Raw genomic sequence first — 14062 nt, 5'->3', positions numbered from 1 at the left:
CCTTGCCTAAAGGATGAGAATGAACCTTTAAAGATGGTCCAGGTAAAGGATGCAACAAATATAAAAGTCTTGAAGAGAGGAAGGACTTGATGTGTTTAAGAGAAAAGAGGCCTGGTTGACTGGAGAAGTAGACAAAAGCCACATCATGCACAGTTTGGAATCTTGAGTTTGTGCAAGGAAGAGAAGATGATAGGTTAAAAGGTCAGCAGACTTTTTCTGTAAAGAACCAGATGATAAATAATTTAGGCTTTGCAAGCCTAGAGGAAAAAATAAATAAATTCCTACAATGACATTGGTAGGAGAAAAGTCTGACATGACGTCTATATGGAATTTTAATAAAAGAGTAGCCAATAATGACAATTTCTTTGTTCCACTTAGAAATGATCAGAGCCTTACCTGAACTATCTCATCCATCCCACCGTAGGACTAATAACTGGAAGAGGGGCTAATGTGAGAAATCAGAGAAAAATACAATGTTTGTTCAAAGCCTGTTATGGGTTTTTGGAAGAGATAGTTATTGATCAAAACTATAGGCAGCACTGGAAGTAGGCAACTTTGCTTTTGATACCTGTTAGCACTATTCTTCTCCAGTAAATGAAAACTCCACACAAGATGCCCAATATATAGTTGTGTAAGATGTTTACTTGCCTTTTCCTTCTTCTTACTTATTCCGGGAGAAATCAGTGCCCTAATGCTGCCCCCTGGTGGCTCGAGGATCCCTTCATTGGACATTTCACTCAAGTCTAAACCTTTCCAGGCAATGCCCTACTACTGGGCACCTAGGTTCTACTTGTGTGTTTCCCCGTTCCTACAAAGGATATTAAGGATATTAAAAGATATTGGTAGTGTAGGTAGAATTATTTAGTTTCTCTTTTTAAATTTTATATTTTATTTTTTTTAGTCTTATCCAAGTTGGCCTTAAGTCTTATTACAGATTTATTATGTAAGAGGGTCATAAAGGTATGTTATCTATTATGGATATGTACAGTAGTTTTACCCCCTATTTAAAAATAAAAATTACTTTTTAGCCAAATTTTCTTTTAAAAAATAGTCAAATTTAGCTTTCCTTTCTTGAGATGAATTACTTTTTTTTCATAAATTTTATGTCATAGGGCAAACATAATAAGATAGATTGGTTAAAGCCAAAATGGGAATTTAATTTTTTAAAGGTAGTCTCAGTAGATTGACTATAAATTAAGGTTACAAGTTGGTTTTAATTAAAGTTACTCACAGTAGAAAATGTATTGAGAATGATTAATAGTAAAGCTATTAAAACCATAAGTGAAAGCAATATTTAAAAAAATAGATTCTAAAACAAAATTTTATAAAAGACTTTGTAAAAGCATTTTCCAATTGAATGAAATGATCAGACTCACATATAAGCCCAGTAGTTATAAAATTGTTGACATGTATTGGTTTCTTAATCTCTTTTATATGCCTATTTGTGTGTAAAAACATTATTTTTGAAACTAAGAGAGTAACATTTGCTTAATTTTGTGCTTATTTTTGGCTGCAAAAATACTTGATCCTGGAGTAAATTTGAAATATGCACCCACAAATTTCATTTTGAATTGAAAGGATACTATTTCTGTTCTTGAACAAAAAGCTTGTTCATATAAGTGAAAAGTTGAACATTGCAGCAAAATTTTCATTGTTTGGCCTATGAGTAGCAGGATACACTTCTTTTGCAGAAATCCAGAACTTATCTGGAGAGAGATCAGTAGTGTTGAAAGAGAGAGAAAATACTGTTCCATTTTGTTTGCAGTTCTTCGGGTAGTTTTCAATAAGACTTGGGATTTATTGGTGTCTTTCCTCACTCTTAGGGCCAGACAGTAGTGGAAGCAGTTCAAGATTTTCTTTATCAACATGATTTTCCCAAAAATTGAGTTTCTTTTTAAACCAGATAATCTTGGAGTCAAAACATTTTCTCCCAGGCTTCGTAGATACTTGTTCAACTAGTTCATGTGATGAAGTGTTTACTAAATAGACTAGTTTCTGCTGACATTCTTTATCTTCAAAGCTTCAGAAAAATCTGGCTTACTGTTTTTTCTAAAGTACGCGAGTCACCTTTCAGCTAAAACACCCGGACTAAGAACTCTTCCTCTGCTAAGCCACCAATTTCTCTATGTATCATGAGATTTACGTGCCCTTGTCCAGGTTTTCACAGTTTTTAGAAAATATTCATGTGAACTGGACTTTGTTTAAATGCAATTTACCATTTTTGTAAAATGACTCAGAACTGGCATTTCATCTCCACAAGTTTTTACTTTAGCACTTCTCTGTGACGAAAGCAGTGTGTCGCAACATTGTCAGGCTTTTTTTTTTCACAAGAGAGGTGAAAATTCTTAATGGAGCCATCCATTCATGGGATGCAATAAGCAGATTGTGAACATTCTTTCTTTTAAGACAGAACTTTTGTTTCCAGATAGGAAGAGAAAATATTAAATGTGTCTTGGCCTTTGCTTGTTTCAGGTGGATCTTTGCAGCAGGAAAGTTTTCTTGAGATTTATCATTTATGAATCTTATTAATTGTGATATTTATTGGTAAAATCTGTTGGCTCATCACCTGAATAGAGAAGCTATTATTTTTCAGTTCATTACACAGAACTCCTCAGCATCATGCAACATGTCATCACTACATTGACTGATCATTCTATTAAGTAGAATCTTTTCAATGTCTTATACTGCATCTTATCCTAGCATTTTACATGCTGGCCTTATGAGATTCTCACCAGCTGTGTGACTTTCCTTTTCTGAATAAAAGTTTGGCTACTAAATAAATTGCCTTTTCACTGAATGTGACTTTTTTTAAATATATTTTTTAATTTTTTAATTACAGTTGACTTACAATATTCTATTAGTTTCAGGCGTACAACATAGTGATTAGACATTTATATAACTGACGAAGTGATCACCCTGATAAGTCTAGTACCCATCTGACACCATACATAGTTATTATAATATTATTGACTATATTCCTTATGCTATACTTTAATCCCCATGACCATTTTGTAACTACCAACTTGTACTTAATTCCATCCTCTTTTTCATGCACTCCCCCAAACTCCTCTCCATCTGGCAACCATCAAAATGTTCTCTGTATCTATGAGTTTGTTTCTGTTTTGTTTATTTTGTTCTTTAGATTCCGCATATAAGTGAAATCATATGCATTTGTCTTTCTTCGACTTACTCCACTCAGCACAATACTCTCTAGGTCCATTCATGTTGTTGCAGATGGCAAGATTTCATTATTTTTTATGGCTGAATAACGTTCCATTGTGTACATATACCACCTCTTCTTTATCCATTCATTCATTGATGGACACCAAGATTGCCTCCACATTTTGGCTACTGTAAGTAATGCTGCAATGAACATATGGATGCACATGTCCCTTCAAAGTAGTGTTTTGGGTTTCTTTGGATAAATACCCAGAACTGGGATTACTGGGTCCTTCTTTGTGAATGTGACTTTTTAAAAAAAAAACAAAACAAAAACTTTATTCCCTTTGTTTTGAGTTTCCAGTAGCCATTTAGGGGAATTGACACCTTTACTACCAAACTGCTATAATTTGTAATTAAGTTCTTTTGAATTTTTTTTGGAGCCACTGCTGCATTTTTAAGTTGTTTGGCAGCACACAACAGAATAGGCCAATTTGGATCACCAGCCCACGTAAAACCCATTGATAAGTAACTTAAACTGTTTTTTGTGTATTTTTCATTTTATCAATGCAGTGAAAAGACTCAGAAGGTTATAGTCTTAAAGAATTGTTCATAGGTGTAGGCAATCCACATTTGTAACGTTTAAGTCAGCAAAGCAGCGGGGTACGGGGGGGGAGGGGAGTGGGAGGGGCAGCTGAGTCACAATTCATTAAAAAAATTACTTCTTTAGAAAGAAAATTTCACTTCAATATTCTAAGTGGTAGAGCTTATTTGCTGCTATCAGTGGCATGTAAGAGGAGATTGGGGGAATTGTAATTTAGGATGGAGATGCTGATGGATTACCATCTTCCCCTCTCCTCATTACCCCCCCTGTGATAGTGCTTACCTATTAGCAAATTATCAATGGACTCCCTGATCTAGTGTCAAAAACTGAAAATAGATTCAAACTAACGCTGTCCTCTGCCCAGCCATCCAGGGCTGAAAGACCTCTAACAACAAGGACAATTGATTATTGTGAGTACTAGCATTGCGCAGTGTGCAAAGTTTCTAAAAAATCATTTGTTTTCAATCACAGGCTTTCGTGGAACCCCTATTGACTTTTGCCCAACCCAGGGGTCCCTGGAATTCCAATTGAGAAACCATCTGAAGATAATGCTCTAATGTGGGAACTATTTTATTGATGCAATCAAGGAAGGCCTCTGGGGAGGTGCCTTCCGAATTGGGTAGGAGCTATCAGGCCTTTGATCAATCAGGGTCTTCATCTTAGACTCTCCAGTTTCTTTCGAAATTTGTATTTATACTTTCCCTTCATTGTTTTGGATAATAGAAAACATTTAAGTATGGTTTGAAATGAATTCACAACTGTTTTGAATATGTACAAGACTGTGTTACTCTTTGAATATTGTTGGCTTTCTATCTAAAAACATAGGAAAGCTTCAGCATTTAGGAAAGCATCAAGCAGTTATTGTCCTTGTTTGCAGGCGCTTTTTTATGTGTGTGGGCGGTGGAGTGCTGCATCACATAATTGCACTGTAGTACACAGATATATAATATGTATATATCTGGTGTATATGTACATAACATGACTGTGTGTGTGTGCGCGCGCGCGCACGCGTGTGCGCGTAATTGGCTCATATGGTTTTGGAGGCTGAGAAGTCCCACGATCTGCTTTCGGCAAACTGGAGACTCAGGAGAGCTCATGATACAGTTCTAGTCTGAGTCTGAAGATCTGAGAACCAGGAGAGCAGATGGTATAATTTCCAATCCAAGTCCAAGTCTGAAGGCAAGAGAAGATTTTTGTCCCAGCTTGAAGATGGGCAAAGAGCAAATTCTTTCTCACTCCACTTTTTTGTTCATTCAGGCCTTCAGTGGATTGTATGAGGCACAACCAGGTTGGGGAGAACAATCCACATTCAAAGTCCACCAGTTCAAATATTAATCTCATCCCTCACAGACACACCCAGGATAATGTTTAACCAAATATCCGGCAACCAGATATCAGTGGCCCAAGCAAGTTGACACATAAAATTAACTACCACAATACTATTATGTATACTATTCCCAAATTTAGTTTTCTCAATATCTACCTTTGAACACATAAAATTTTTTTAAAAGTGGTAAAATAAATATTCTTTCCAAATAAGGATATTTTTTCTTTAAACTACACAAAGTTGGAATTTGTAAATTTGGGTTTTTTTTTAATCTCTGCTTTTAGAGTTATAATTATTATCTGGAGTGAAACATGTGCTGCCATGTTCGTTATGAACACTCCCCTTTGACCTCTTTAGGGTGCTTGTAATGGAATTTTAGATATTTAACGTCAATGTGATTTTTAAAATGCCCAGGATAAATTTAACTGTTATGGCTAGGAAGAATGTACCATCGAGTGTTTCAGCAATTAGATGTGCCCTTTAGCTATTGTCCAGCTGTACTTAAGAGCGATAAATTTAAGATGTATTTTGCTCAGAAGTGAGAAGTTGACATTTTATATTTGTGAGGCCATTCAGGCAATAAGTAAATGAGTTTAGCCATGGAGCATTTATTTCATAGCTATCCTCACACCCTCTTGCTCCATTATGGCAAAGTTGTAATTCTATTCTGTCTACTATTCCCCAAAAGAGGTCTTGAAAAACTGTCAACAACTTGTTATTGCAGCTGAAATTTTACTTGTATTACTTAATATGTAAGAGAAAGTCTTTCTTATTTAAGAATACCTGGAGTAGCAGGAGGGTACCCTATTAGACCTTTGGGATTACATGGCAGAGACCACTTGTGATCCGACATGATTACAAATAAGTACATATTCTTACAGCAATTATCGAGTTGCACTGCTGAACTCATTTTTAAGTCGTACCACTTTCTATATTGTATATTGCTAAGTACAAGGCCTTCAGTACTTGTCATTTATGAACTTAGAGAGCCAACATTCTTAAGCTAAATGGTGGTGGTGGTGGTGGTGGTGGTGAATTTAAACCTCTATGTGATAGGCAAACTAACAGACCCCCAAAGGTATCCATGTCCTAATTCCTAGAACCTGTGAATAGGTTACATTAAATAGCAAAGGACAATTAATGTTGCAGACAGAATTAATAAAGTTGATTAGATGATCGCCTAATCAGATGATATTAACATAGATTATCCATGTGAACCCAATGTAATCACAAGGGATCCCTGTAAATGGAAAAAGGATGCAGAAAAAGTGGGAGAGAGAGATAAAGAAGTCAGGGTTAAACAGAGATGTAACAGCAGTAGTATTGATGTGATGCAATTTGAGAACTTAGCCCACCTTTACTAGCTTTGCAGATGGAGGAAGGGGATCATGAGCCAAGGAATGCAAGCTCCCTCTGGAGGCTGGAAAAGGCAAGGAATCTGATTCTCCCTTAGTGCCTCCAAAAGGAAATACAGAGCTGCCAAAATCTTGATTTAAGCCAAGGGAGACTCTATGTTGGATTTCTAACCTACAGATTTGTATCGTTTAAACCACTAAATTTATGACAATTTGTTACAGCAGCAATAGGAAATCAATATGCTGTTAGTTTGTCTGCCATAGATTAAGAGTCAGTAGGGAAGCTTCGCTTTGATATATGGTGCCATGGATTCCCTTACAATAAGAAGGGATAGAATTTTAAAATCTGAAAAACCACTGAAGTCTACAAAAAATTTACAGATGTTTCATGGGAACAGACTTGAGCTGACCTTATATTATTTTCTGCGTACCACTCTTTTCCCCTCTTGCTTTACACTGACAGAAGTCAAAAGAGGTCAGTAATTTTTTTTCACTATTTTCTCAGAACGTGCAATTTATAGGATGTCTGACTTCTGAAGTACTATCTTCCATGGTTTCAGAAAGTAAAATTCTTAAAATCTTTACTCATTTATGTTAGCTCACATTGACAAAAGGTAACAACCAAGAAAAAAAATGGAGCAAAGAAAAAGATGAAAGGGAAACCAAGCAAGAGAGAGTATTTTAAATGGAAGCAAACTTGATGTGATTAAGGGAATAATGAGAGAATACAAAGTGCACTCTCAGATTTATTCCATACCTGAGCTGATATAATTCTTCATCTGCCTAGTTCCTGGAATTCCCTCAAGGTTTGTAAATAGAGAAAATATATCCTTAACCTAACCTAAACAGCCCTACTCACCTGATATGGTTTGATTTTAGCCTATTGTCTTGAAATTTCTCCTACAAAAGAATGTGTTGGGCAGAGACCAGGTATAAATTGTGCCTCCAGCATTATCAAATAACTTTAGCGTATGCTAACCCAAAAATGTTTCTTAGAATTTATATGCTACCCGTGCTTCATAGAACCACTAATATTTCAAATAACATTTTTAAAGTAAGATTTTTCTCATAAGTTTACTCATACAGCAAACTCAGGAATTCTTGGCCACCTTGATCCACAACTCCAAGGAACATAAATTGTGCCTCCAGCATTATCAAATAACTTTAGCGTATGCTAACCCAAAAATGTTTCTTAGAATTTATATGCTACCCGTGCTTCATAGAACCACTAATATTTCAAATAACATTTTTAAAGTAAGATTTTTCTCATAAGTTTACTCATACAGCAAACTCAGGAATTCTTGGCCACCTTGATCCACAACTCCAAGGAACTCCACCTTGATCCACAACTCCATTCATTGTATTAAATGACATCCATTATATTCCATGTGAATGGTGCTCCCTGTGTTATACAACTCAGCGGCTCTGTATTTAAGGTCCTGATGCCTTAAGTATTTCTTACTCAAGCCTCTTTGTTATCTTGGATCCTCCAAACAAGTGATGCATTGTTTATAGTCAGAGGGTAAAAGAGGCAGGATCATCAGGTGAAAATTGTCATTATTCCCACTGCTGCAATTCTGACATAGGTTAAGTTCATGCTATAGAAGTCAGGCCCCACATGTCTCAAATGCCGGCTTCCCTTCTTTACCCACCCCTCTCTTCAAAATCTACTGGTTCTGGAATGAGTGGATTTTTACTTTCTTACTGATACAGACTTCTGTTAAGTCACATTATCCTTTTCTCCTTCCCTGTATGAGCCATAATGGCAGAATGACTACTAGAGAAGGTGAATTACAGGGGAAAGGAATGAGTATTTTCAAAATAGTATTATTTTACTTATCTTTTTCTCATTGCATTCAAAATTTTTGAAATGAAACACGAGGAGAGAAAAGTACACATTTTAGCCTACATTGGTTTCCAAACTGCAGGTTGTTGAGCATGTCTGATAACTCCTTCATTAAGTATGGTCCTCTACAGTGCACATGGGTAAGATAAACTAGAAATGCCTCCATGGACCTCTATTAGTTTTGATTTTATGAGAATCACTTATTTTCCTTAGCTACTGTAGAAAAAATATTTAATAATATACAAATAGCAAAGTAATGAGACAGAATTCATATTTGTTTCAACTGTTGATTACATCGATTCTATCACTGCCTCTGTAAATAGTCCCTTTGCATTATACATGTAGAAAATATTTTCCAGTGATTCAGATACATAGTCAAGCAGTTTAAGTTTACTTCTTTAAAGGATTCCTCATTTAAATAAAATTTCTAAAATTTTCCTCAAAGTGTGATTACACTTATTTTCTGGAACACAGGAAACAAATATCATGGGACATTGGTGTTCACATTCACTGCCTCAAATTAGAACCAAGTCATTGCTTGAATCTAGTGTTCTTACAGAAGTATAAGAACACTAGATTTGAGCCCGTTTCAACATTTACTAGTTCTGTGATTTGAGGGAAACAATTCACAATGGTTATTGGTTTTCTATTTCTAACATAGGATCAGTATCAACCCACCTTAAATAAGACATGTAAGATATCAACATAGTTTAGGTACCCAATAAACAGTAGCCATTCACATGATGAGTTGTTGCAATGCTGGTAGTTCTTTTTTTGACCTAGGTAAATGTTATATGGGCAATCGCTTAATAATTATTGGACTTCAAATGGACTTCTGCAATTATATTTCACAATTAAGAAGAAATGGTAGCTATTTTTAGTGTTATTTACATGTTTATTTGTGATGGTCCCGTAAGCCTGACCTGAATCCTTACTAATTATAAATTCTAATATGGCATATATCTTAAAAATAGATTAGTTTCATTTTATAATAGGCAGCTTTCGGCCTACATCCACTCTAAAACTTGTTGCAGAAGGAAGCTGGCTATCTACACGGCCTCAGAGTTGCTAACCCCACTTCTGCTTAGTCCAAAGAGGTATGGCAGGAATTGAGAATGGAAAGTAGAAGGAATTCGGTGGTGGGATGTGGTCACTCTTCTTCCACCAGGGTAGGTATGGTCCTGTTTTACATTTTTCTTTGAGGAAATATGGCTTAAAAAGTTTGAAAAACACCGATCACATATTCGTAACTGTCATAAGGTGATTTTTTTGTGTGTGTGCATTTGCCCTTACATTCTGTTCAAGTTACATACATTAAGTTCCACTTCCATATGACAGTTTTAAAGTTTAGTATATTTACTGCTGCTATTACGTGAGTTTGGTTGCTTCCTAATGACTTCCAATATTCTCATTCTACTGTTTCAAAATCACAAAAAGTATTTTGTTTCCTGTTAAGTACTGGCATATAAAACATCTAGTTTTCACAAAAAGAATGTTCTGTATGTAACCCTTCCTGTTTATTATTGTTCTCTTCCCAAGTTAATTTTGTGTGAGACCTTGACCACTAACAACAAAGGCAGAGAAAAAGGGAACTTTAAAAGCTAATATTCATTTCTAGACAATGATCTTCCTTCAGTAGTTTTAAAGAAGGAAAACATAAAAGTGGAGCGATATTAAAGCTGGTAATAAAAGGAATGGTTCTAGCTGGGATAGCAACTAAGCTGTGTTCAGGAAAGTCAGGAAATGTGAAAAAAAAACTTTTTGAAGGGGTGGTAGGAAAATAGTTTCATAATGTCTGTATTTATGTTTAATGGTAGGAAGCTACAAATAACTTTTTAATTAACCACAGAAATATTTAAAGTCATATTGGCATTTGATACCCATAGATTTGCCAGTGTCTAGAAAGTGAGTCAATATAGGACTTTAGCACAATTTTTGAGGACAAAGCCTAAGTCCTCTTAAACTACAGAAACAACACAATTATAGGACTGACTTTCCCAATTATAGGACTTGTTTCCAACATCTTGGAATTGCACACAACCTTATGACAATTATTTCAGCTCAGGGCAGCTGGCAGGCCCCAAGAATTTGAGTTAAAAACTCATACCATTCTTCAAAGTCAACTTTCCAACTTAACCATTTAAAAAAATCCTGATTTTAGCACCATTAAAAAAAAAAAAAAATCTGAGGATGCTCTCGCCTTGATTAAAAAAATTCAGTATTACCATCTTGATAATCTACTTTATTCACTAAACTCGACTGCAAATTTAGTTTTTTTTTCAATAAACTTCAACTGCACCCACGTGGGATAATTTCTTAGTTGAGAACATTCAAGACGTGCAAGTACTAAGAAGCATTAATAAACAGAAGAGCTCCTAATGTGACTCATTCATTTCAAAGAAATGAGGCTTTGGGAAAACATGGTCACTTTATAAACCTGGCAGAAAACCAATCTGAGGGGGATTTTCAGTAATTTTTCATTTGGAAAAGTGAGAAAGTTAAGCAATACAATAGTAAGAGGTTGGGCTCTGGAATCACACTAATTTTTTTCAGTTTGATCTGAAAAATGGGCCAAACGAGAATAGCTACTCAAAAGGCGGTGAGGAAATCAGAACACATGTATAAGCAGTTAATGAACTATAGTACACTGCACTTTATCATCTTAATACTGAAAGCTTTCTGACGCAGCTATTCTACTTTACAGATGAAGTTAAAAGGTTAAATTCCCAGAGGGAGCCTACATTCTCTCTCAATGATTCCAAAGCTTGTTTTCTTCGGCACTATACTATCTTGAAGAATTGCAAAATATGCATTTCTCTTAAATCATTAATTTTTGATTATTTTATGCCTTTAATAAGTTTATAGCAAATAAACATTTATAAGTTTTTACACTAAGCAGCTCCCTCCAATTCTACCATATCAAAAGGTAATTGTAATTTAAAATATTTTCAATAACCTTTACTTTAACTTGAAACAAGCCAATTGAGGATATCACCAAACTACCCAAATAGATAGATTATAGAAATTTATTCATTCTTTGTAATATTTGGCTTGCTTTTCTGGCAATCATTGTCCCATAAAACACACGTTCCAAAACTGAGGACAGCGAGGTAATTAAAAGTGCTTTCACAACATTCATGTTATTGCTTTCTCACAACCCATTTACAGAAGATGGACTTAACTTTGGCATTCAATTTAACATTCTCAAAAGTCAATTATTTTTAAAGGTTATCTAGTGAAATAAAAACTGATTATTTCAAATATATAAAGTATTCTTGCCTATTTCTAGAATATAAAATAGAAATAACTTCTATATACTTAAATTGTGCAACTTATGTTCAACTTTCCTATTCCAATACAAGTTGGTATTTGAAAGGTCATTTCTTGATTTCTCTGTACATTATCACCAGTATTGCTCAATGTGTGGTATCTAGAAAGCCAGAAGGCCACAAAGATAACAAAACATCTTGGGCCAGTTTGAAGAAAAATGAGAGAGAATACACTACAATAGAGTAATATATTAGAATCACTCAAGACATAAAAACAAGATTCCATTTCATCACTAACAAATGTAATTCAATTTAACGGGCTTATTAAAGAGTTGCACATGGCTCACTATTCTTCCCAGTATTCTCCTGAGATTTGCAAACAAACTCATCTAGCTGTAGATTTATAAACTATACCTTAAAAGCTGTGTATCAGCTATGAAAAATTACTTGGTTGTAATTTACAAAGACTAGTAGTGAGAAGCCTAATTACAGGAATTAGTTCTGACTTGGGGGGAAAAAAAACACAACTTCTGGAAAGGTAAAATAGCTTAAAGCATTTAATATCTAAACAAATCAATCTGTTAATAGCAGTAGTCACAAAATATGCTTAATATAGAAACCCACAATTATGTTTTTTAAGAAAAAGTGTAAATTGTATTTCACCTCAAAACATAAATTATTAACCCACTTAAAGAATCTGCAGTGGTCAAAATCATCGTGAATTTTAAACAACTTCAGAATAAAATAAACTTAAGTACTTTATACTGCTTTGTATCTAAAAAATGCTTACAACTTCTCATAAAAATAGTCTGAGGCAACTATTTTTTCTTTTATTCATTAAAAGACATGTTCAACATTATGGGCAACATTCTCAAAACCTTAAGCTTCACAGACTTTCAGACATTCAAATACTATGGTCCCCTTTTCTTTGATGTGGGAGGTTTATGCCACTAGGGAAAAAAAAAAGCATGGTGGATAACTTCATACATTTTTACCAAATTGAAAGTAGTACAAAAGTTTTAAGACTCTACAGAACTACACATCGTACCTAATATATCATTAAAAATAGAAGACAGCATTTTCCTCAGCAAATAAAACAGCATACTGGTATGCTGTTAATGCATATCTTTTAATGTGTACTGTCATTCATAAATTATTTACAACTTCTACTGTGAAGAGAACTAGAATGTAAATTTTCTGCAAAACTGGAAAAAAGCAATACAAAATTTGTGAAAGCCTGTGTTTATATTATACAAAAAGCCAGTTTTTCTCTTCAAATACCATACTGTATGCAGTGATATTCTGCACATATTATAATAATTCTTGAGGATGTTTTAATGCTGGAGGTAAGTTTACAGGCCTTGATTCTTCATCAAGGAGCACTAGGTCTTCTATTTCACTGCCTCTGTATTTCCTTTTACATATTTTTACCACCACCTTTTTCTTGAGAAATAATTTCAATGCTTCTCTTGATGCAACTGCTTTTGCATTTTCTTTGCTTTTTCCACAGCCAGTGCCCAAATACACAGACTTGCATCTCAATTCACAAACAATACTTTCTTGAGAGCTCTTATTTTGAGGCAGATCCGCCAATTCCTTCAGTGGGACAAAAAACACATCCAGTGTTGCTTTCAGAGCCTCGATAGCTGCATTTAGGAGCTCTCCATGATTCACACTGGGACTAAAGCCACCAACAGCTACCAACTTCCATGCCACTGTTTTATACAGTCTATTGAAAAAAGGTTGCTTCTGTTTCACATCTTCATTGGTTAACTTGCAACAGGAAAATTTGACAGAACTCTCACTTGACTGGGAAGTACTTTTAGAAGGCAATTGGGATGTGCTAGTCTGAGAACTACTCTTAGATGCCAGCTGGGACACATTTGCTAAGGAAGTGCTTTTGGAAACCAGAGATCCACTGGTCTGGGAGCTGCTCTTGGAGGCTAACAGTGATGCAGCTACCTGCGAAGTGCTTTTGGACGTCAGCATTGTTGTATTTGCTGATGTACTGCTCTTGGGAGTTAGTAAGGATGTGCCTGATGAAGGACTGTTTTTAGAAAGCGAAGAAAGACTTGCCTCTGAACTGGTTTTGGAAGTTAACACACCTGAAGCTGTCTCTGAACTAGGTTTAGAAGACAAAAGTGGCAACTCTACTTCTGAGCTCCCTGAGGAGCCCAACAAGGGCACCTCAATCTCTGAGATGCTTGGAGAAGCTGAGACTGAAGTGCCTTCCAAAGCACTCTTTTTAGGTGATCCACTTTGTTGTCTGGTATCAGTGGATTGGTTCACATGACTATTCACACTGGATTTCAACAATGAAGAAACGAACGATGCTGAACCATGTTTATCTGGGGCTTCTGATTCAGAAGCTTTTCCAGACCCTGCCGTTGTTACCTGAGAGGAAATGCTGCTGCTGCTTTGGCTGGAAACAGATCGATCTCCATCACTTGTAGAACTATTCTGACTTGAGGTGCCAGTGCTCCGAGTGGAGTTCCCACTACT

At 35.4% G+C, this 14062-nt stretch overlaps 1 protein-coding gene across 1 annotated transcript in view; it reads right to left on the bottom strand.

Moving 5' to 3' along the window:
• Positions 1-11303: 11303 nt before the first annotated feature.
• Positions 11304-14062, bottom strand: part of CDKN2AIP (CDKN2A interacting protein) — a 4307-nt gene continuing 1548 nt past the window's right edge. Inside the window, 1 exon segment of the mRNA XM_025049946.1 lies at positions 11304-14062. This exon segment is cut by the window's right edge and continues 69 nt beyond it. Within this exon segment, the coding sequence (XP_024905714.1) occupies positions 12872-14062 (1191 nt within the window). The 3' untranslated portion in view covers positions 11304-12871.

The sequence above is a fragment of the Pteropus alecto genome, unplaced genomic scaffold, assembly GCF_000325575.1.
Source record: "Pteropus alecto unplaced genomic scaffold, ASM32557v1 scaffold24, whole genome shotgun sequence".
NCBI lineage: Eukaryota > Metazoa > Chordata > Mammalia > Chiroptera > Pteropodidae > Pteropus > Pteropus alecto.
Note: the sequence above shows the minus strand (reverse complement) of the source record. Positions and strands in the feature narration are given on the sequence as shown.